At 38.5% G+C, this 23,086-nt stretch overlaps 5 protein-coding genes across 8 annotated transcripts; all 5 read right to left on the reverse strand.

Annotated features, from left to right (window-relative positions):
• Positions 1–1,119: 1,119 nt before the first annotated feature.
• dupd1 (dual specificity phosphatase and pro isomerase domain containing 1) lies at positions 1,120–2,380 on the reverse strand. 2 transcript variants are annotated; one of them, XM_023949190.1, is made up of 4 exons: positions 2,243–2,380; positions 1,972–2,158; positions 1,671–1,894; positions 1,120–1,595 (listed from the first exon to the last, which is right to left on the reverse strand). In XM_023949190.1, the coding sequence occupies exons 2-4, from the start codon at positions 2,139–2,141 to the stop codon at positions 1,393–1,395; spliced, it is 597 nt and encodes a 198-aa protein (XP_023804958.1). In that variant the 5' UTR covers positions 2,142–2,158; positions 2,243–2,380; the 3' UTR covers positions 1,120–1,392. The 2 variants fall into 2 exon arrangements, with proteins under 2 accessions (XP_023804958.1, XP_023804957.1); XM_023949189.1 differs by having other exon boundaries at positions 1,972–2,380.
• Positions 2,381–5,895: 3,515 nt separating this feature from the next.
• LOC101175113 (dual specificity phosphatase DUPD1) lies at positions 5,896–8,251 on the reverse strand. Its single transcript, XM_004080396.3, has 3 exons — positions 7,966–8,251; positions 7,513–7,730; positions 5,896–6,502 (listed from the first exon to the last, which is right to left on the reverse strand). Exons 1-3 carry the CDS (start codon positions 8,091–8,093, stop codon positions 6,300–6,302), a joined length of 549 nt encoding a protein of 182 aa, XP_004080444.1. The 5' UTR covers positions 8,094–8,251; the 3' UTR covers positions 5,896–6,299.
• Positions 8,252–8,277: 26 nt separating this feature from the next.
• LOC101175354 (dual specificity phosphatase DUPD1) lies at positions 8,278–15,187 on the reverse strand. 3 transcript variants are annotated; one of them, XM_004080397.4, is made up of 5 exons: positions 15,103–15,174; positions 13,415–13,456; positions 12,091–12,319; positions 11,795–12,015; positions 8,278–11,073 (listed from the first exon to the last, which is right to left on the reverse strand). In XM_004080397.4, exons 3-5 carry the CDS (start codon positions 12,243–12,245, stop codon positions 10,868–10,870), a joined length of 582 nt encoding a protein of 193 aa, XP_004080445.1. In that variant the 5' UTR covers positions 12,246–12,319; positions 13,415–13,456; positions 15,103–15,174; the 3' UTR covers positions 8,278–10,867. The 3 variants fall into 3 exon arrangements, with proteins under 3 accessions (XP_004080445.1, XP_023804960.1, XP_023804959.1); XM_023949192.1 differs by lacking the exon at positions 13,415–13,456 and having other exon boundaries at positions 11,888–12,015; positions 12,091–12,322; positions 15,103–15,187; XM_023949191.1 differs by lacking the exon at positions 13,415–13,456 and having other exon boundaries at positions 12,091–12,322; positions 15,103–15,187.
• Positions 15,188–16,097: 910 nt separating this feature from the next.
• LOC105356560 (dual specificity protein phosphatase 13) lies at positions 16,098–18,908 on the reverse strand. The gene is made up of 3 exons (XM_011488219.3): positions 18,424–18,908; positions 18,094–18,311; positions 16,098–17,629 (listed from the first exon to the last, which is right to left on the reverse strand). Exons 1-3 carry the CDS (start codon positions 18,540–18,542, stop codon positions 17,418–17,420), a joined length of 549 nt encoding a protein of 182 aa, XP_011486521.1. The 5' UTR covers positions 18,543–18,908; the 3' UTR covers positions 16,098–17,417.
• A 1,849-nt stretch (positions 18,909–20,757) lies between these two features.
• Positions 20,758–21,843, reverse strand: dusp13 (dual specificity phosphatase 13). Its single transcript, XM_011488331.3, has 3 exons — positions 21,641–21,843; positions 21,350–21,567; positions 20,758–21,269 (listed from the first exon to the last, which is right to left on the reverse strand). Exons 1-3 carry the CDS (start codon positions 21,766–21,768, stop codon positions 21,082–21,084), a joined length of 534 nt encoding a protein of 177 aa, XP_011486633.1. The 5' UTR covers positions 21,769–21,843; the 3' UTR covers positions 20,758–21,081.
• Positions 21,844–23,086: the final 1,243 nt, after the last annotated feature.

Here is a 23,086-nt window from a genome sequence, read left to right on the forward strand (position 1 = left end):
ACCATTCTCGCTTCTCTACCTTTTTTAAAACATGTTCTTGCGAATCCTTTTATCCCATTGTTATTTCTTTAGTTTAGTTATAAACTGACCTTTCAGATCCCTCAAAAATAGGTGGTCTCACATTCAGAACATTTTAGATTCTTCCAAGCAGACTTTCAATTGGCAGAGGATGGACTTCCAACAAGTTCACTCCTGATTGGTGAGTGTGTGGTTGCCGTAGAAACCAATCGCTACTTACTGACGGCGTCTGGCTCCAACATGGCAGCATCCTTATCTTAAAAAAAAAGAAAGGCAACTGAATTGACTTTACTCACTTGGGGCCAGAGGGAAACTCTTTTCTATGGATGATGTGACACTCACTCCGGTCAATGTTGTCTACATTTAATATTTAATCTTCAAAACATCTGATTTGGGTTCTTGGTGATTTTTCATTTGGGCGGTCAATGATTCCTACCTTTAAATACATCAAAATCTCAGCAAAGTTAAAATAGCTGAGTAGCAGCAGCTTCCAGTTCATATAAATGAATATCTGTCACTCTGCATTTGGATTAATGTGACTAAAATGTAGTTTCTAATCTATGCATCTTAATTTCAATGAAAAGGTCTTTATTGGGGGGGGTAAGTACGGTAATCGATGAATTGATTCTACAGTCCAAGTAGATCAATCCGTCTGAGTCAAGTTATAAATCAAAGCGACCTTTACTATTATCATATCGATTATATCGATATTGGAAAATACCATTTGGATTGAGACATGGTAGGTTTATTTATAAGACAAAAACGGCTATATATTAATATTAATATATATATATATATATATATATATATATATATATATATATATATATATATATATATATAACGACGATTATTTTGATGAGGAAAAACAACAGTGGACTGAACTTTAGTAAACTGTAGTATAAATGAATTAGTCATTCATTTTTGTTTACTTGTCTGTACACATATTTAATTTACGCTTGATTATCTTGCAAGAAATGCAAAGAATCTGGAAAACTTCAGCTGTGCTGTTCAACACCCAGGTATTTATCTCTGAATCACAATGGTTGAATTTTTGGCTACAGATGTCCTGGATCAATTCTAGGTCAGTGAATCAGATCGTTCAAAATGAACCAATGACTTGTATTGCGCAGCAAAAATATATGAATCAAATTGTTAAAATGAATCATTACAACCATATTCTTTATCAACTTAAAGTGTAACTAACAAATGTCCCCAGTTTATACCTGATTTTACATACCCACAAGATCTGCATCAATAGGTCTTCAAAGTTAGTCCTTATTTTGATTAACTTTCAGAATGGATCTCTCAAATGTCTCACAGCTCTTAGCTGAGTGTAAATTCAGATTCTTAATGTCTGAAAATGTTCTGCTATCAAGAGCTGCTTCTTTCCTGCTGGAGCTGCTGGTCCAACTCTCTCAGCTGCTTCAGAAAGCCCCAGTTGGGGATGATCCGTCTGCGTTTCTTTACGTGCTCGATGGCGTCCACCACCGTCATGTTCTCGTAGATCATGAGATAGGCAAGAAAAAGCGTGGCGGAGCGACTCCTTCCCATCACACAGTGCACCAGCAGTTTATCTGAGAGTAGAAATCAGATTTTAGTTTTCCAGACATTGAGATCGGAAGTTTGGAACTTCACTGCAGATGTCTTACTCTGAGCGTCGCTCAGTGTCTCGTGGATAAACTGAGCCGCTGAGAAGAAATACTGGCTGAGATCGAACGTCTGCACGTCCTCTGCTACCACTCCATAGTAAACAATGTTCATGTCAGTGTAGTAAGCAGGCCCGGTGTCCACGCTGTTCCACGTCCCCTCTGCTGCATTCAGGACGTGCGTGACCCCCAAACTCCTCAGCTTGACCTTGTCTTTTGCTGTCTCCCTGTAGGAAGCAACATTTTGGTAAAAACATCCAAATTCCTTGCTATTTTTTGCCGAACAGTCATTTGTTGCACTTACTCATCCCCAATATAGACACTAGGCCAGACTTCATTGACATGAGTGTAAGCCACACTCCCACGGTTCAGGATTTTCTCCAGCTCGTAGCCCCCAGGTGTGATATAGTCATCAGTTGGAATGGATTCCTCTCCTGCTTTCGTATCGTTTTTCTCCCTCTCTTGGGAAGCCATTCTTTGACTCTCTTTAGCTTCAGTTTGAAGAGGAAACGGAAATGCCCTTCGACAGTCACAAACTAAGACATCTGTTCGTCACACGCTTTGTTAAAACTCACCATTTCAGCGTGGCTATTTCTTTTTTTTTACTCAAGAGTTTGATTTTTCTGCATTCTGGCAGCTTGTTGTGAAGCAGAACATGGTAAGTTTCCTAGTACTGGCAGCCTTGAGTCAGGACACAGATTGTATAACCGCCTCTGTGACAAGCTTCAAATGCAGAGGATATTTTTAGTGCTGTGATGTGGCAGGCCCCTGACCTTAGCTGCCACGTTCTGTGCCTGTAGGGAAAACTTCAACCCGGCCAGTCCCTGCCATCCACATCTAAACACACAGCTTTAATCTCTGCTGCCGGCTGCAAGCTGTGGTTATCCAAACTTTGCGCTTGCCAACGGATGCCCATATTCACTGGGGTGAGCAGTGAGCTTTTGCTCAGCTGCGACTTCTTGAAATTGTGTCAGCCTCTCTTAGCCTTTCTGCATATCTTCAGAGGCTGGGAGAAAGCATGTAAGCGCAGCTTCACAACTCCTGTTAGGGATGCTTCTTCTTAAGCCCTCAGGGGCCCGAGCAGAAGTGAAATGTGTCAGACTGTCAGGCAGATGAGTTTTTTTTTTTCTTTTTTTACAGGATGGCACATGTCTTTGATTCCCCATTATATGGCAAACACGGTCCATTCAGAGATCTAAATGCGAGCTCCAAAACGTGAGAGCAGGATGATGGCTGTATTGCAGAAACCGCTAACATGTCAGGCTGAGTTTTCACACCATCAGACTCCTTTATTTTTCCGTCTTATCTTCATCCTCTGCCATCATTCATTCTGACAGTGAAATCATTAAACCTGTGATATCCAATTCCCTTTATTTTGACGGCATCTTTCTCCCAGCGAACTCTGGAGAGCATTTCTTATTAAGATGGCTTCAGTGTTTCATCTCCTTTCAAAGTCTGACCTGAATCTGTAAACACGCTCACGACCATGTTGGCATATTTTTGTCATTTTGTATCGAGCTTTTTTAGACACATCGCAGTTTTAACTGTGCGTCACCAGATTGCAGCAGTTAAGACGCAGCGTTTTGAGGAATCTGAATAAATAAGTGGAGCATTGCTTATTTATAGACATGTCTTTGTGTTGTTTGTCTTGTTGAGGTGCATCAGGGGTCTGAGCAGCAAGTAGTGATATTTCAATATTTGTCAGACTTGAAAGACCTCTATAGAAACCAACATTTGGGTAAAAATTGTATTGTTTGGTTGACTATTTTCCAATCAAAACTGCATGTTCTTGCTATTTTCATACATTTTGTCTTTTATCTCCTGCAGCAATATTTGAAGATTCACAGATGCTTTCCAGATGTTTCATTGAGCAGTAAAAATATCTGGTAAAAACAATACATTTGTACTCCAGAAAGGAAGAAAGGATCACAGGGAGCCCATTCAGTGCTTGAAAAACAACATTTTAGTTTTGTGGATTTTCAAAATAATAGTAGAATTTAAATTTATTTTTTACAAGCACATTAAATAACTTTGCAATAAAGGAATAGAACAAATAACACATTTTATTCATGAATGTGGGCATAAAAAATGAAAATGCAGAACCCACGGGGCCAAATTTGGCCTCTGTTTTTTGTTTGTTTGTTTTTGCTTTTACATTTCTTGTATTTTTGTTATTGTTGTTATTTTTTTTTTTGGGCTGCTGTTATTTGCTGCCACCAAAACAATTTTCTTTTTTAAACCTTAATAACAAACACATTTGTTTGAGGACGTTGAAAATCAAAATGCTGTTGTCAAAGGGGAGGGGTTTATTTTCTTAACAGTGTTATTGAATATAGCACAGAGTTTTAAGCAATGTCCGTATTTATTGAGCAAAAAAGAACTTTTTCTAATAAAACTTTTTAATAGAACTTTTTTTAATAGAACTTTTTCTAATAAAACTAAATGTGAGAAAAAATACTAAAGTTGTAATTAAAGTGGTTGAAATTCTGATTTTCTAAATATTTCATTGTGTAGAATAAATTTAAAACTGGATCAAACATGGCATTCGAATGGAATGAGTTGATTAGGGACAGGCATGAGAGATGTTACACATTTTGTTCCTCAAAACCTTGAACCAAATTTGCTTTCCTACTGTGGAGGAACTTCTGTAAATTTGATCATCTGGAGTTTTTTTTGTTTTTTTTCAGCTGCTGTGTGATTACATGCAATAGAAAATTGTGAACTTAATGCTGTGATACTGCTTTGCTGCTGTTTTCATCAAAGGAATCCTCAAATCTGGTGGTAAAAATACAAATTTAAATAAAAATTTACATCAATTTTCTTAATCCCTTTCAGGGTTACAGGGTTGCTGGAGCCTATCCCAGCTATTTCTGAGTAAGGACAGGGTACCCCCTGGACAGATGGCCAGTCGATTGCATGGCAAAGTAAAACTTTGCTCCCAGAATCAGAAAGTGACATCTGCTTCGGTTTTGCTGGCCAAAAACTTTATACTCTGAGGGGCACAAGGAACGAGAAAAAAAGATAGAGAACATTAGATGTTCTGCTGAACAGCAAATCTATCTGGGTGTCCTCCTGGGCAGGGACGGCTGGCCCCTGCCCAGGAGGCTGGGTGCGTGGCTCCCTGGAGCGCGGGGTGGGTCTCCCTTGGTGGGGTCCTGGCTCGTACCTGGGGGGATGCCCAGAACTCCTGGGTGCTCGTCTGGGGCTGTGGGCGCTCTTCTGGGGCAGAGCCCTGCGTTGGGCCCTCCTGGCGCGGCGGGGGGGCAACTCTTTTGGTTGGGCCGGGGCTGCACCCTCTGTCCCCCCATGCCTCCCTGCTCTCTGGCTCTGGGGGCCCCCGTGGCGGTCCTGCTGGCCCTGGCCTGGCTGGTGGATGTGATCGCCCAGGGGGCGGTTGTTCTCTATCTGCTATCGTGCGGGCATTGGGGGGTTCTAGCTGCCGCTGCTGCTGCGGCGGGAGTCTTGGTGTGGGGATGACTGGGCACTCTCCCTCCTTCTTTTTACATTCCATCATCCATTTTAGAGGAACATGAACACTCACTCTAGCACAGGTGTTAGCTCACCTGCACTAAAATTTTGTGTGTTTGAATGAAATATTTCACACTTGTTGGTTTGAAGGCATAGGTATGCATGTGTAAAACAATATTTGTATTGTGTACATGTTGACATGTGAACATTTTTGGAGCCAGCAGGTTTGTTCATAATATCTGAGTATGTGTGTGGACAGGCCCCGCCCTTATAGACTTGTATTAAATCTGAAACTCACTCTAAGGAGTTTAACCATCCAGAAACTTGTTGCTTTATGCTGCTTCATGGTTTTACCCCCTTCTATTATCACCCTCCTATCTCCCCCGTTCTAACATCCCTCTCTCTTATTCCCTCCTTTCCTTTTCCGTCCGGTAAAACACAAAAAGGTTTTCAAATATGATTAAAATGAACAAAGTTTGGCCTCGATTACAAAAGGGGTTTATTCAGACACACCTCTGGTTTGTCAGAAGATTCATAACCCCTGTTGTTAAAGTAAAATATGTCCAACACAAGAGGCCTTCAGCTCTCATCTGTTTGCCCAGCTGCTGGACAGGACAAGTTAAAAAAAAATATATCTTGACAGAAATTTAACATACTGAATATAGAATAAAAAAAATTAGACAGAAACTATGAAAGTAACAATTTGATGTTAAGACAAAGATCCCCAAAATTTGTTCCCAAACAAACCTTTTTACACTGATATTTGGTTAATTTTTTTATTTGACGTATAACAGAGTAAAATCTTTTATTTTGAAATGTGCTGATTTTACACAAAACTGGTTTATTTCAGAGCATATTCCAGAGCTCTAAAAAGGTCCCGTTTGGGGAGGAAATTTCAGGAACTGTCAAGTGTTAAGTCGTGACAAATCCTTAGGTGGCCACATTTTCCTCCTTTATTCTGTCAAAGCATTACGGCTGCAGCTCTGTTGCTGTCATGAAACTGCACAGTGACAGCATAATAAGTGACTAGATTATTTTTACTGCTATTTTTAAAGCTGATTTTTAAATGGCTGCAACACAACCCCACACAGCCTGAAGCGCACAGCGCGCTGAAAGCCAATTTAACTCTCCAACATTCCTGCAGCACCTCTCCACCTCCACATATTAGGGCTTCCTCCTCTGCAGGGACAAAGTTAAGTCCAGGTAACAAAGCTGGTGAAGAAAGCCAACATTGGGAAGGATGTTTCTGCTTTTGCAAACCGCCTTCACCGCCTCCACGATGGTGAGCCTTTCTTTGATCATGAGGAAGGCCAGAACAAAAGTGGCTGAGCGGCTGATTCCTCGTGCACAATGGACTAGCACCTTTCCTGCACACACACACACAAATACTCAAATAGATTATTTGTGATTAAGCAGAAGCAACATGTTAGTTTTTGGGTTAATTTCTATGATGAGCAATTGCCTCTTGTGTAAAAAGTATTTTGTAAAGACCCACTCCGATAAAAATCATGTTTTGTTTTAAAAAAAAGATTTTCTAGTGGCATTTTTCTCACGACGCAGGACATGTATAAAGAATATTAAGCGTAAGTTTACATATCTGAGTATTTTTTTTAATCAAATCGTTGTGATTTAGGAGCAAAAATGCTGTTGGAATAAGTTTGTAGATGTGACGTAGACAATACCAAGCCACAAGCTCCCTGCTCTGCTCCATTCTGATGCATCCACCTGTAGAGGAGCAGACATTTTTCTTTTCCTTGTCAGAGCTGGCATCTGGCTCACAATAGGATAGTTCCAACATTGCTTGTTGTGGTGGTAGTGCTAGGTTGGGGTTGTGAGGGGCTGTAAGCTAGCGAGTGAGTCCCTAAACAGATGGATATCGGGAAGTAGGCGCCAACAGTCCCACACACAACTCAGAGGGGAATTTCAAATGAACTCCTGCTGCTCTGCAGAAACTACATCTTAGAAAACAACAGTTTAAAAACTAATTTAGCTAAAAATGGCATGATCATGATTAAAAGACCACTGGGAGCACTTTTAGAGTTAATCAGAAGGTGATTGGAGTGGGACTTTAAGGATAATCAAGTTTCCGTCAAGGTTTTTATTTGCATAACAGGAAAAAAGCACAACATAGCTCAGTATTTAGCTGTTAGGCTGCCGTAAGCTCATTTTATGCCACAAAAAGACTAAATCACAAATTTATACATAGGGAAAAGGCTTTGACAGAACCATTTCACAGTTAAAACTGTTCAGATGTTGGCAACAAAAAAAAGAGAGAAATTTCAATTTTTTCAGTCCGACCTTTGCATATGTTTGATATAATCCGCCTTTCCTGCTCCATAATACATTTTCACCATACAGTTCTGTTTTGAACGCTCACCTTTCCCACTCAGAGCTGTGTGAATGAAGTCAGCTGTCTCTGTGAAGAATGGGCTCAAGTCAAAAGCTCTGCAATCGGGTGCTTCTATTCCATGATACATTATGTTGGTGTCTTTGTAGAAGCATGGCCCGGTGTCAATGTGCCCTCGGCCATCTGCAGCATTCACCACATGTGTTATTTCAAGACTGGATAACAGGGTTTTATCCTGAGCTGATGCCCTGGAAAAGACAGACATGACAAAAAGAGCCTAAGAGTGTTGGGTTCTTCAGTTTTTTCCTGTTGCCTGTGACCATCTATGTAACATATGCTGACAAAATGCATCACTGGTGACTCAAATGTACAGATTTCCTACTCATCCCAGCAGTTGGCTGAATGCACGACTTGTTTGCAGCAACACTTTCACAATCGGATCACCACATTGCAGCGGGGCCCCGAAGTGAGAATGTCACTTACGCATCCCCGATGAAGAGGTTGGGCCAAACTTCATTGACAGCTCCAGTGGGACGTCTGTTCTTCAGCAGAAGGCTGAGCAGATCGCAGGTGGGTGGTGTCTGATACTTTGACTCCTCCTCTGAGCTCATATCTACACCTCTCTAGTCAGTGTCCTTGTATAATCATCACAAATTAGATTCAACTCGACACTCAGAAAACTTTGCTAACCTGGGATTTTGCTGTTTCTATCCTGCTGCATTAGGCCCTCACTGTAGCTGTTTACCATGTGAGCCGCATATCAGTGTCACCCCACTGGAATGAGACAGCTGAACATACCAGAGTGCTGGGCAAACGCCCTGAGAACTATTTATTCTTTAGATCACTGTGACAGACCAGAACACTTGTGTTGTGACAAACTGCATCACACAGCTTAAATTCAAATTGTAATGCTGCATTTTGTAAAAAGCACAATATCAACACTTAGATCTACATCTAAACTAACTCTTTGTTGCATGAACAAGTCATCTAAACAGACTTTTAAACACAATGGATTCACAGCTTTATACAATAATTCATGAAGTACGAAAAAATACAGTTTTACAGTATAATTTTACTTGGTGCTGGGTATTCCATGAGATATTTTAGCCATATGTTTCTTATTGTGCAATTTTGACTCAGACAATGTGTTTACACGCACATTATAGGGAGAACTAAGAGGTTGGGGAAAAAAATCATATATTTTATCCCCATCTTCTCTGAATTAATTAATTAATTAATTTTAAAAAAGGCTTTAAAACATCCAAAAAGTAGTCTTGACGTCATCATGACATCACCAATTTCCCTAAGTAAAAACCAAATAAATATGAACATTTTAGAAAAAACTATTTAAAGAAAAACTGTGTTCTAAAGATGAAAATCTGGATGGTTTATAAAAATAGATTAAAATACTTGATTTCCCATATTATTAATCATTTCAAGTCAATGCATTGTCAATGCATCGCTGGTTTTTCACAGAGACTTCTGGGAAACACACTATACATTGCACTAAGTAGTGAGTAGCGAAAGAATTCCAACACAATCTTAGTGTTCTTTGGAACTAATGAAAGGGCAGTATGGTCAATAGGGGGAAGGGTTATTAACATGTACGTTGCTTCTCTGACTCCTCTTTCAATTTGTCTTCTCTGTCAAGAATCTGTACCTTTTGATCATCAAATGAGTGTCTTTTGTGGCGGCTTGGTAGCTCGGTTGGTAAGGTGAACAATGGTAATGGGGCAATTACCATATCAGCGAGCAGTTAACATCACTCAATGAGGCCCCATAATTGGGCAAGGCCCTTAACACTACTGCGTTAACATGAATGATCCCAGCTGTAGGCGCGAACTGGCAGCCACGCCTCCGTCAGTCTGCCCCAGTAGCTTACCATCACCAAGTATGAATGAGGAGTGAATGAATAATGCACACAATGGAAGCGCTTTGAGCATCTGGAAAAGTGCAGATAAATCCAATGGTTATTATAATTTTGTCTCTTAGATGAAAATGACAGAAACTGGTCTTAAGCTGATTTTTTGTTTCTCCAATGAGCAATTTTCCCTGCACCGGACTGTATAAACTACACTGCTTCTATTTGCAGAAATGAGGGGGAAATCCACCTGGAGGATCCAAATATGGACGTAATCATGCACCACTTAGACTGATAAAGAGCTGAGAACTGTTTCAAGGACGAAGGTTTTAAGTCCAGTTGCTATGACTCAACTTCAAGACAACGCCACCTTGAATGACAACCTTCACCCACATCCACAAAATAGGCAAATGTTTGAATTAAATTTTAGCTTCCTATCACAAAATCTAAAGTCTTGGTTGGACTCTAGACTTTGCACTTAATTTATTTAGTTTTTTTTTAAAGCTTTTGTCAAAGTTGATCTGAACAGAAATGTATGGTTGACACATTGGCTGGATGACACACCAGTACATTTTTTTAAATATGCGAACAGACCAAATGAGAAGTTGTGTTTGTATTTGCAACACACTTGGTAAGGCTGTGTTGCTTAGGAGTTGATAGCCATTAGCATATGAAATCAACACCTCTACTTTCTTTTCAAAATGAATAAAAATAGAACCCAAAAATTTAGAAGTTTTGAATATTGAAGTAGACACCACTGACTGCATGAGACAACTGGACAGATAAACTGTGATGTCACCCACAGAAAATGGTTTACCTCTTGCTCCAACGGAATTAAGTCAATTTAGTTGCCATTTTTTTGTGATACTGACGCCATTTTGTAAGCGTTGGTTGGTAGGGGTCGGTCTATGTTTCTGTTAAGTCTCTATAGCAACCACTCTCGCCAATCAGGATTGAGCTTGTTGATTGTCCACATCCCTACTACTTAAAGCTTGTTCTGGAGAATCTGTCAGTTAAATGTCTTGAATGTTTTACGTGAGACCCCAAACTTTTACTAAGGGGTCTGAATGGCCAGTTTATAACTTGAGAAACTTGCAATGAAAAAAGTAAGGTGTTAAAAAAAATGAGGATTAGCAAGAACATCTTTAAAAAAAAAGGGTATCAGAACAAGAATGATTATTCTGACTAATATATTAACCGAATAATAGCTTTTTATTTCTCTATAGAAGTCTTGGGGCGAGCAGGTACTTCCTGTTTGGAACGCCCAGGGGGGTAGGGGTCACTCAGTCCCGTTCTCATACACAGTCAATGGTAGATTCCAATATTAACAAGCAATTATTCACAAGCAATTATTTCATAATAGACTCAGTTAGCAGTCATAGCATTCATTTTAAGATGTGATTCAATCTGGAAGTCAGAAGCTAAATATATAATATTTATAACTGTCCATGGCAGAGCATCGTGAGAACAACTGCATCTGTTTGGGTTCTCTCTATACACCAGGAGGAATCCAGTCACTGTGCTTCAGCTTCTTGACATTCCATGGCAGTGGAGCTTTTTGTCCAGCTCTCTGAGCTGCTCCAAGAAACCCTCATTGGGTGAAATGTTCCTGTTGGTGCTGACGGCTTTGATGGCATCCACTAGTGTCATGCGTTCATGAATCATCAGGTAGGCCAGAACCAAGGTGGATGAGCGGCTGAGCCCCATAGCGCAATGGACGAACACCTTCCCTGCCAGTCATCAGAAACAGAAACAGTCCTTTCAGATTTTTTTCTTGGTAGAATTTCACCCACAAAAGGCTCAATTTCTAAACAATCAAGTAACTATTTACTGATTTTTGGACATTCAATTTTGTCCGTTGGAGTAAAATCCATGCATGTTGTGGAGTATTTCCAACTCTAGACTAAAAGTTTTAACATTGCTGCAACAAATGTTTCTAGCATAGTAATCCCTGGTTCCTTATCAGAACTGGGGATTAGAGCGCAGAGGAGCGCGTAATTGAACTGTCTTGGCCTCGATGTATTGCAGCCGGGGATTACTGTGGCCCCCGCCACACACTGGAGCCCTCGATCAGCCAACATGTGAAGGAGGAGGCCTCATCTTATTACTGTCATGTCAGATACTGGCTTCACTTTGCATAACAGGGCATGCAGGCACGGAGCACAAACATAATTGTGTAATTTCCATGTCCAATAAAAGTGTTACTTACAAATTACCAGAGCAATCCATTTAAAACTAATTTTCCTGACAAAGGTTTGAGCCCACGAGAAGATTACTGTGTGGGGAAAGATATTAGCTTGATATTGTGTTTAGTATTTGATTTGCATGTTAATGAACAATACATCTAGGGGGGTTGTTGTGATGGACAACCGTGTCTGCACCCGGCCTTGTCCTTCCTAAGCTAATGTGTGAAAGGCAGAAGAGATCTTGAGGTCTTTGGGAGCCCCTCACCTGTTGGCGAGCTCAAAGCAGTTCTTATGAAATTTGCTGCAGGGTGAAAGAAGGGGCTCAAGTTAAAGGATGGCATGTCGAAAGCTTCCACACCATAATAAGTGATTTTGGTGTCCCGGTAGAAGCTGGGTCCCGTGTTTACGTTGAACTTCCCATCAGCGGCGTTGAGCACATGGGTGACTAGGTGAGCCTGGAGGCTCCTCTTGTCTTTGGCCGCGTGCCTAAATGAAACAAAAAAAATCTGACGCCACCATACACCATCATATTTAAAATGACTTTCTAACATTGATGCTCACATGTCTCCGATGTATATTCTTGGGAAAACCTCATCCAGATGGTTGCTGGTCCCTTTCTTTGTCCACATTAGCCTGTGAAGCTCAGATGCTGGAGGGGTCTCATACCTGTCGTCTCCCCCCTCAGGGCTCGCCAGGCAGGTAAAGCCTTTAGGCATGTCTGGATGCTCCACTTCTGCTTTCACAACGAAGAGCTGCTCTTTTTACTTTTATGAAGTTTGGACAACTGTGCCTGCTGGGAAGCACAGACAGAAACTGTTGATAATGCCTGAAGCACACAGGCCTGGGGGGTGGGGGTCAGGAAGTCAGCAAAGGCCTGATCTCTGGAAATGACTTTAAACATTCTGCCATTGTTGGACTGGAGAGTTTATGTTTTTAGGGGGTTTCATTTAGATGTCAGGGTAAAAGACTGAGATGTGACAGGTGGATTCAGATCAGTCTGGAGCTGAACTGAAAGAAAAAAATCTCCTTTTCAACCAACTGCTACCAATTAGATGCAAGTGGACGGGTAAGCTCATCCCCATCATAAATGGTTATCGTTTCATTTTTCTTTTATTTTCTTTTTTTCTTTTTCTTCCCATATTTTCTTTTTTTCTTCTTTCATTCTTCAACTTGTCCTGTCCAGCAGCTGAGCAAACAGATAAGAGCTGAAAGCCTCTTGTGTTGGACAGAAATTACTGTTACAATAGAGATTGCGAATCTTCTGATGCACAAAGGGTATAATGGTGTAAAACCCTTTTCGTTTTTCATTTTATATATATATATATATTATATATATATATATATATATATATATATATATATATATATATATATATATATATATATATATTATATATATATATATATATATATATATATATATATATATATATATATATATATATATATATATATATATATATATATTATATATATATATATATATATATAATATATATATATATATATAAAATGAAAAACGAAAAGGGTTTTACACCATTATACCCTTTGTGCATCAGAAGATTGCAGAAGATTATATATATATTATATATATATATATATATATATATATATATATATATATATATATATACATTATTTATGCATTTTTTACAGAGGGAAGAGAGAAGGGGAAAAGTGTGAAAAGGAGAAAAAAGGGTGGGGCGGTTGAAATAGAAATAAAAGAGATGGAGGAGGAAGTGAGAGGATACAAGTGCCAGGCTTCAGAACTTTGAGAAGGTTGTGATTTTGAGCTTTACATAATTCATGCTCGATCAGCTTGAAAGAAAAAAAAGTTATATCCAAGAATGAAGTTCTCACATTAAGACGAGATTTTATAACTGACCGTGCATCATACTGGATAATATCCGATGTGTCGATCACAACCCTGTGGGTTAGGAGCAAGAGATTTAGCAGAAAGGAAGCAGTGTGACAAATATTTATCATTTCCTCAATGATTTTTCCCACTGAAACTTAGTTATCTTAGATATTTGACATTTGTGTTTGTTCAATGTTCCAGTTGGTTGATATAAACATATTGGCAGCATTAAGGCTGGATAACTTTTTGGACATCTTCCACAATGAAAAGAACTAGAAAAGAATCTGGTTTTGTTTCAGAAATTTTTTTATTTTTTATTTGACCCTATCATGGATGAATATAAACCATAAATTATTAAAGATCACTTAGAAAGAAAAAAACAGAGATTTCCTGCCAAAAATCAACTTAACGTCGAATTGAACAGATGGTGATGGCATCAAGACACTATGTTGACCTTTTGTTTATGTTCAAAAGTACAACACAGTAATTAACAGTAGTAGTAATTATTTCCAATTAATTAATAGAGCACTGGTAACACTTATATAGATAGAACACTTGTAAATAGAGAGTCAAAAAGGATGAATGGGACATTAGGTCTACTGAAACCTCTACGGGGGAATAATATAGAGAATTTTTAATCATTTCTCTGAATTTTCTCTATAAGTTTGCTTTTAATTTGGTCTTTACTGATGCGTAATACATGTATTTTGGAAACAAAAGAAATGTGCACAATTGATCTGACACCTTAGCTTGTGCAATAGACGGCACGCCTTTTACCTAAGAATGCAAACAAAATAATGGGATTACCATATCCCTTATCAAAAGACATTTTTAACTCTAACAGAAAACTTAATGTGGGTTTTATTGTAAGAAAATGTAATACTCAAACATCCAATGTCAAGGGAGTGTACCCTTTAAATATAGATTGCAATTATGTTAATAAATGCACTCCACACAAGCACAGGACCACAAGTCTACATAATTATAGGCTGACCTCACAATGCTCTCAGTTTTTCACATACAGTTCAGCAGTTTATTTATACAGAAAATTGGCTTTTTGGCCCAATAAATATATTTTCCTCTCCTGTCGGCAACTTTAACTTTCACATTTACAATTTATACACCAGGCTTTGGAGAGACTCACACTGTATACATTAGCATCAATTTGTCAGGTGAAGGACTGTGCTTCAGGATGAGGATGTACAAGTGATGTTCCTGCCGGTGAAGAAACTGTGGGCAGCTCGGCTTCCTATTTGCATTTATCCTGGGAGAGTTTTTCTCCACGGGGATTTAAGCCATTGAGGCCAAATCTGTTTCTGTGACCTTTTGTTAAGCTGTCGCGGCATATGGAAGTGCATTCAAACATTGTGATGACTCTATATTTCCCTGCATGCAAGTGCTGTGTTTTCCAATTCCTTGCAAGAAAAGAACATGACCTAGTCAAAGTCGAGGTGTATCTTTGCACAACTGGAATAACTGGAGGCTCCTCTTTCTCCTCATTGATCTATAAGTACAACCCTTTCCTCCCTCCCACAGTGAGGGCAAGAAAAGAGATTTCCCTGGTGCACATGTTGATCTGCAGCACTGCTTGCACAGCTTCCACCCTTAGGCTAACCTGTCCTTCCTGCTCCACTTTTGTGTAATTAAAGATGCTATGTATGGGAAAATGCCTGCGGTTAAAATGGAAGAAAAATGAGTGATTTTGTTTTTTTTACCTTCACTGGTTCAATTCTCTGTTCTTTGACCTTTTCCTCTTTCTCCCACTTGTCAGGTTTGGTTCAACTGAATTTTAGGCAAACTAACAACAACAACAACAAAAAACTAAAATAATAAGTCATCAGGCAAGGTAAATATTCATATTTTTTTTAACCTGCATAGCTGCATTACTTTTTAATACAATAAAGTATATATTTTTGCATGTTTCTTTTAACCCTTGTGCTATCTTAGATGACCCCACCCTTACATTGACGTGTTCTCCCTACAGTGACAAAGGTGAATAAAGGTGGAAAGATTTCATGTAATCCATGGACACCAGTGAAGATCACAAATCATAGAAGAAAAAAGTTTCAGCGCACTGTCTAGTGGGTCTAGATGACCTAGGATAGCACAGGGGTTAAAAAGTAATTGTTAGAAAAAACACTTGCCTTGACTGGATTCGCTTTCAATGGTCTCTGTGAAGATCTCCATGTAGGTTGACAGCACAACTGTGTGTGTTCTCTTTGGTAATCTGCCCTGCAACCCTTTTTGCTATTTTAACATCTGAATCAATGCCCAAAATAATTCTGGCATCATCTTCTGCATTCCTTACAGGCTGCCTGAGCTGCAAGCACAAGAGGGTGCAGAGGACACTGCTTTTTAATTTTTCCCGAATAAGATCAAAATGAAGCATTCCTTTCTTGTCGTTCTTTTATCTGTTGGAGCAAGTCATTTCTACATCATGTGAAATATCTAATAATTATAGTTGTGATTCATTGGAAAGCATAAGAAAAATATTGGTAATATAACGATTTTAAGGTCAAATTACAAGTAGGACAGTGCTGCAAGTTTTTTTCCCCAAACCTTCTGTTCTTTAAAAAAAGATTTTTAAATCAACCACTGAATTGTAATTAAATTAAAACATCCAAGAATACAAATGAATTAAAATGATAATCTTTTGAATCTGATATATATACCAAGCTTTCAGAATAAAAATTTCAATAACTTGTAAAAATCGTTGCCGTTACAATTTATTGTCATGAAAATGTTATGTAGATTTGTTGATTTCACAGTTAGTTGAAAAAAAAACCATTTTGATTAAGCTCAGAATTCTTGCAGTCGAAATTGAAAAAAAAGCATTTCATCATACATTTGGTCGACCACAAAGTAAAGAAAATTTATTTCACAAAAGAAATATCTTAAAATCACAATCTCTTTCCTCATACAACAAATAAATAAAACAGGTTTATTTACATTTCATAGCTTTTTTTTTTAACAAGGAAGGATAAAACACTTTATGTTTTCAGGAAACCCTAACAGAGCTGACAAAGAAAATTGGTCGAAACGGCTAAAATAAAATGGATGAAACAAATTAGGAGCCTAAATACTTACTTTGAAGATTTATTTTTGTGTAAAAATTTTTCCCATCACATTTACAATGACAAACTAAACTAAACAGAAGACAATACTGTATAGTAATTGGTCACTGAATGCGCATTAAAGACCCACTCCAATGAAAATAGTGTTTTTGGTGTTTTAGCTTGTTATTGTTGCATTTTTCTTATGATAAAGGCCAAATATAAAGAAAATTAAGCTTCAAATTGCATTTCTGAGTGTTTCTTTTTTTCAAATCCTTGGGAATCAGTAGTAGATGAAAAAAAGTGCTGTTGGAAAAAGAGCATGTGCACTACATTTGCTGGGCCGCAACGCCCTGCTCCGCTGTATTTTGATGCATCCACTTGCAGACAACTAGAAGATCCATGTTGGTCTTTATTTTCCTCGTTTGAGCTGGTCTCTTGTTCAGAACTGTATGGCTGGATGGCTCCAATACAGCTCGCCATTTTTGATGCATCGCGAATGTTAGATTCAACGCTGCAAGCTAGCAGGAGACCGTGTAAACAGAAGGATGTCGGGAAGCAGGGGCGGGCTTACCACTGGGAACACTTTGAAAATAGCTTTAAAGATGATAGGAGTGGGTCTTTAATGTCATAAAACCCCCTTAAGTGTGTGCTCGCAAACTTATCCTTAAAGAAAAGGGTCCAAAGGATGGATGAGTTGTGTTTCATGAATTCTGTAGAATTTAAGGCTGTAACACTTGGTGTTTGTACAAAAGTTGCATAATTGTTGCCAAATCATAAATCTTGAGACATTTTGCAGTCTTCTTTACAAAAATACTACAAGCTGTTGCAGCTCAGAAAAATACAAATCAAATGTTAACCTCACAGAGATCAAGATACTTGTTGACCCAAATCTATTGATGTAACAAATCTTTTTTTTTTTTTTCTGGACAAGATGCATTATCAGCCAAAGTGTAAAAAGTATAAATGCCATCCAACTACAGAATTTGACATGTTTTCTTCTTTTTTGTAAGCTGAAGGTCAAGATCCAGCAACAGCGCCAGAAAGTTCCTGTTTGGGTAGATGGCTCTTTTTTTCACCACTTTTTCCAAAGCCTTTCTGAGGGAGAGGTGATGGTAGATCATCAGGTACGCCAGCACCAGGGTTGACGAGCGACTCATTCCCATGATGCAGTGCACCAGGACCTTCCCTAAAGAAAAGGATGAGGGGACAGGGAGCAGGGGACCGGTGCAAAGAAAGGATTAGCGAAGAGTCTCAGTCTTATTAATATCATACATGACTGCCTCAAACTGCCTTTTTCTTTTTCTCTGCTGTGAGCTAAAAATAAAAACCACAATTCAATGTCTTTGTTCATTTAAGGTCTCTTCGACGACGGGGTCGACTTATTCTTTAATCCCAACTTGTCTTCTGCTTGATAGCTTCTTTGAAAGGAGCCACAGTAATATTATAAATTTAAATTCGGCAAGGTCAGGCGGCTATTACTGCTGCCTGAAAATGTGTTTACATAGGAGTGCTGCACTTTAATAACCGGTGACATTGAAATGGCAGCATGATGGTGGGTGATTTTACTCTATTAGGGGGTTTTCAGAGTGGCATGCAAAACTTGCAAATGTGTAATTGGTGTTTTGTAGAATAATTGGTGGGGAATCTTACCACCCGGTGACTTCAAGGCATTGTGAATGAAATCAGCTGCCGGCTGGAAATAAACATCCAGATCAAAGTGCGTTGAGTCGTCTGCTGGAATGCCAAAATACACAAAGTCGTTGCCATAAAATCGTTGATTCCCTATGCTCCCCCTCTTGGAGTGAGCCGCGTTTAAAACATGAGTTATACCTAACCTCAGCAAGGCCGCCTTGTTGTGGGCAACTGCCCTAGCAAGGAAAAAGAGACACCAGACTTGTAAGAAATTGTTAAAAAAAAAGTCAGACGTTATTTGATGTCCCCTATAGTTGCAAGGAAAACTCAGAACTATGAAATACTTACACATTTCCTATGTATATATTCGGCCACACTTCATCAATTTGATTCAGCTGTAGCTTGCATGAGTCCAGAACTCTCTGCAGGTCCTTCACAGTCAGATATTCTTTCTTCTTGTCCTTCATGGTTTTAATTCCAAATACTTGGATTTATTTATATATTTAAAAAAAAAGTTTGTTGTAAAAAAAAGTTGTTCCAGTCTTCCTCCAGCTCCAGATGATCAGTGCCGGCAGGTGCTGTCACTGAACAGTTACCCAATTTAGTGCTTAACCTAGCGTGTAGTCTTACTCAAGCAGAGGGCAGAACAACAAATGGTGCAGCGAAGGGCTCTGCTCTCCACACTGCTGTGAGACGCCGCTTTACTTCACTTTAAAGTGAGAAGACTATTTCCATTACACTCTGATAATTGCTGTCATTTTTGTGGGGGGGGAAAGTGTTATCCATGCAGCTTATCGTAAACATAATTCAGTTTTTTTTTAAACAGAAATGCTCAAACAGATGAATGCAGCTTGTTTGGAGCTTTAAATGAACACTCAAGCGAAGGCAAATTACCTGAAAAATGAAGAAAATTCATCTTTGCTGTTGGTTAAATGCCATTAAAAAGATACAGAAATTGTTTTTGAAAACTCACATGTTGCAGGTCAATTTCACACATTTTAGCCTCTAGAAAGACTAAAAAAGTATCTTATTTTTGCATCATCAGGCAAAACTGATTTTTTTATTCAGTCATTTAAATGTGCACAATCTGAGATCTGATACTGCATTATAAAACATGTCAATAAATGCCTGCAGGTCATTTCTAACCTATTGACCTATAGCTTCCATTTACAAACAAACCCCATATACAATAAAAGTAAGAAATCTGCAGAACTGCAGGTTAAAGAACTGTCAGCAGCCTGAACGCGTGATATAAAAATGTGCTCTTATTTCTGTGAAAACCAAATGACTTTTTTTAGCACAGCTTTTCCTTGAAACAGATAAATATTAATGACTTTCACAGAATTTATCAGGCAAAAATGTGTCAAAACTGTTGAGGTTCAAAATGGGATACCTGCAACTATGTGATAAATAAATAAATTAACGTCTCTCAAGGAATCATTTGGAAGTTTTCATTACAGTAAAGCCACAAAACATAAATCATATTAAATATAGGGGAAGTTAGAAGGAAACTTGACCTGATAATGGCGCCGCATGGAGACTCATCGAAACATAAAACCACAAATTACAGGACATTCAGGAAGTCATGAAATCATGCTGATAGCATACTTAAAGTGACATTTGTGGAAATGTCCTTAATATAACAATAATTATAGGGAGCAATCTAAGAACCATTTGGATGAAATTACTGGCTGTAGTGGGCTTAGTGATTAATTAAATTCTAAAATTCAGAAACGGTTTAATCTAGAAAAGAAATAGTTTATTTAAAAAACATTTTCAGAAATATGTGAAAAATTTGAGGTGAAATTGTCCCATAAAAGGCAGAGTATTTTTTGTTAACCTATTGGATACATGTGAACTGAAAACTATGAAGTTTGGCTCTTTTTTTTTTCAAATGTATTTTATTTGTTCAAGAGAATGCAAATACATCAAATTATGATAAAACATAAGAACAAAAAAACAAAGAAGTAAAATTTATAAGAAGTGTCCCTAGCATTAAAAGCATCCTCATACTCATTCAGTAATCAAAACAACAGTAAAAAAAGCACCTTTACAAAACATATAATTATTTTTATAATTGACTTGTAAACATTTTACTCATAACATTTTTTTATGTTAATAGACTCCTGCAACCCCATAGCCTCAAATGGGATTCACTGGGTTCAGAGGATGGATGGATGGATGGATACATTTGATCTTTTAATTTAGTTGCTTGACGCCCAAATATGATCACTCTCTGCAGTTAAACCAAATTCGACCTTCATTAAGGGAAGACAGGAAAGAAAAACCATGAGTGAAATGTTTTTTCAAAGCTGGAAATAAATAAATTCAGGCATTAAGGGATTATGTTACTCTGCAGGTTTCCTTTTACAGTAATTCATTATTCTTTAAGTTTAAGTCTTAAGATATATTATCTTTTCTACTTCATTTGCTGTCTTGTCAAAACCAAGTAAGTAATCAATTAGAAAAAAAAACTGTTGTTTTCTATATAAAGTAAAAAGGCTTGCTAAGCTAATACCAAACAGGTTAGCTTTTCCTTATAAAGGGGAATATTGATCATGAATTGTTTTTGATGTGCCAATGTTTCTTAAGTGTGCTTCAAACATGTGTTTTTTTAATTAAATCTAATCATTTTTAGTTTAGTTTAGTTATTTTAAACACATAAAAAGTGATAACAATAATCATTCATTCACTCATTCAATCCTTTTTATTTAAGGGGAAAAAAGTCTCAATTTGATAGAACTTAAGAGAAATAACATGAGAAAGGACGTAGGCAGACGCTGCAGCTTATTAAAGCCTATAAGACCCATTCAACTAACAAAAAATACAAAAAAAAAACGAAGTTAAAGAAGTATACTTGAGCAACAAAAGTGATTAAAGTAATTTGTCTCTTTTCTTTTCTTTCATCCATTTATATCATCTTGTAAACAGTATTATGCATTCCTGAAACGTCTCAACAGTAAGGTCATTTTCTGACATACAACAGAAGGTTTTGTTGAGTAGAAGTCATTTTTTAAGTTGTTTATCCAAAGCACAAAGTTGTCTGAGGAAGCCTCTGTTCGGGAAAATCCATCTGTGCTCTTTGACCTTACTGATGGCCTCCACCACGCTGTAATGATGCTGGATCATCAGGAAGGCCAGAACAATGGAGGCTGACCGGCTCACTCCAACCGCACAGTGGACTAAAACTCTAGCTGGAAAAACAGGAAGAATTTGTGATTAATTAGGAGATAATGTTTTTATTTTTTGAACATTGAGAGAGAAGCAACATTACCGTCATTTGTGTTAAGAGCTTTCTGAATGTACTCAGCCGAAGGAAAGAAATAGCAAGACAGGTTAAATGATGGAGAATCGTCTGCTGGGATCCCATAATAATTCACTGTGGGTCCATAGAAGTCATGACTCCCCTGAGAGTGCATCTTCCCATGAGCTGCATTCACAACATGAGTGATTCTAAGCTTCCACAGGCTGTAGCGATCATTAGCTACCGACCTGAGACAAAAAAAGAAATCACACAAAAGGTCTACTTCATAGATAAATCTAGATTTTATTTCAACGGACTCACATATCCCCAATAAAGACGTTTGGCCAAACTTCATCCAGATGGTTTCCAGATCTTCTCCCTCCATATAAAATCTTCTCCAGCTCTTTCACAGACTGAGTAAAAGGCCGAACGGCACTGTTTACTTGCATGTTGTTAATGTTTAACTGCACACAAACTCCTACATTTGGAGGATTTATTCCACAAGCATTTATTTGGATACTAAATGGAGGCATCATAGCAGCCGAGCTGCACTCTTCTGTCAGGAGTGTTGTGTGACAGAAGAGTGCCAGCAAGACTCAAAGGAAAGGTGTACAAGACAGTGGTGAGACCAGCTCTGCTCTATGGGTTAGAGACGGTAGCAGTGAGACAGAGACAAGAGGCTGAGATGGAGGTAGCGGAGATGAAGATGTTGAGGTTCTCCTTAGGAGTGACCAGGTTAGACAGGATAAGGAACGAGTACATCAGAGGGACGGCTCATGTTGCCTGTGTCAGCGACAAAGTCAGAGAAGCCAGACTGAGATGGTTTGGACATGTTCAGAGGAGGGATAGTGGATATATTGGTAGAAGGATGTTGGAGATGGAGCTGCCTGGCAGGAGGGCAAGAGGACGGCCAAAGAGGAGATACATGGATGTCTTAACAGAGGACATGAAGTTGGCTAATGTTAGGGTAGAAGATGTCCATGATAGAGTGAGGTGGAAAAGGATGATTCGCTGTGGCGACCCCTGATGGGAAAAGCCGAAAGAGAAAGAAGATAGCAGCCGAGCTGCCACTGACAAGGACAGGTGCCTCCGCTCTAAAAATAAAACAGTGACCTAAATTCACAATGCTGGCCAACTTTACACCTCTAAATCTTTAAGACATTTTTTTCCACTTATATGCACACATGATCATTTTTTGAGGATTTTCAAGAGCACTTCTATCCATCTCTCTAGCTGTCTGTGAATACCTAAAATTAGGAGAAGACAGTACTTTAGAATGTAAAAAGTACACCAAACAAGTATGGTTAGAATACTTTCAAAATATGTTAATTATAAAGACATTTTAATAATAAAAACAAATAACCAACTGAATTTGTGTTGTTTTAAATTTAAATCAAAAACGGATGTAGACTTATGAAGAAGTGTTGACTGATGTGATGTTAATTTAGCCATTATGCTTTCACCTGGTTCTTTTTAATTTATAATTACAAAAAATCTTTATGTTGCTCAAATTGGATTAATTTATATCATCCTAAAATGCACAATGTGTGCCCATCAGTCGATCCAATAACAGTTGTTTGATTTAGTTTGGGGTCTGCATGGTGGCGCAGTGGTTAGCGCTCTTGCCTCACAGCAAGAATGCCCCTGGTTCAAGTCCCAGCTTGGGGACCTGAGACAGAACAACAATCAGGGACCTTTCTGTGTGGAGTTTGCATGTTCTCTGCATGCATGGGTTCTCTCCAGGGATGACAGCTTCATCCCACCGTC

This window comes from Oryzias latipes, chromosome 19 (genome assembly GCF_002234675.1).
Source record: "Oryzias latipes chromosome 19, ASM223467v1".
NCBI classification, from domain to species: Eukaryota; Metazoa; Chordata; class Actinopteri; order Beloniformes; family Adrianichthyidae; genus Oryzias; species Oryzias latipes.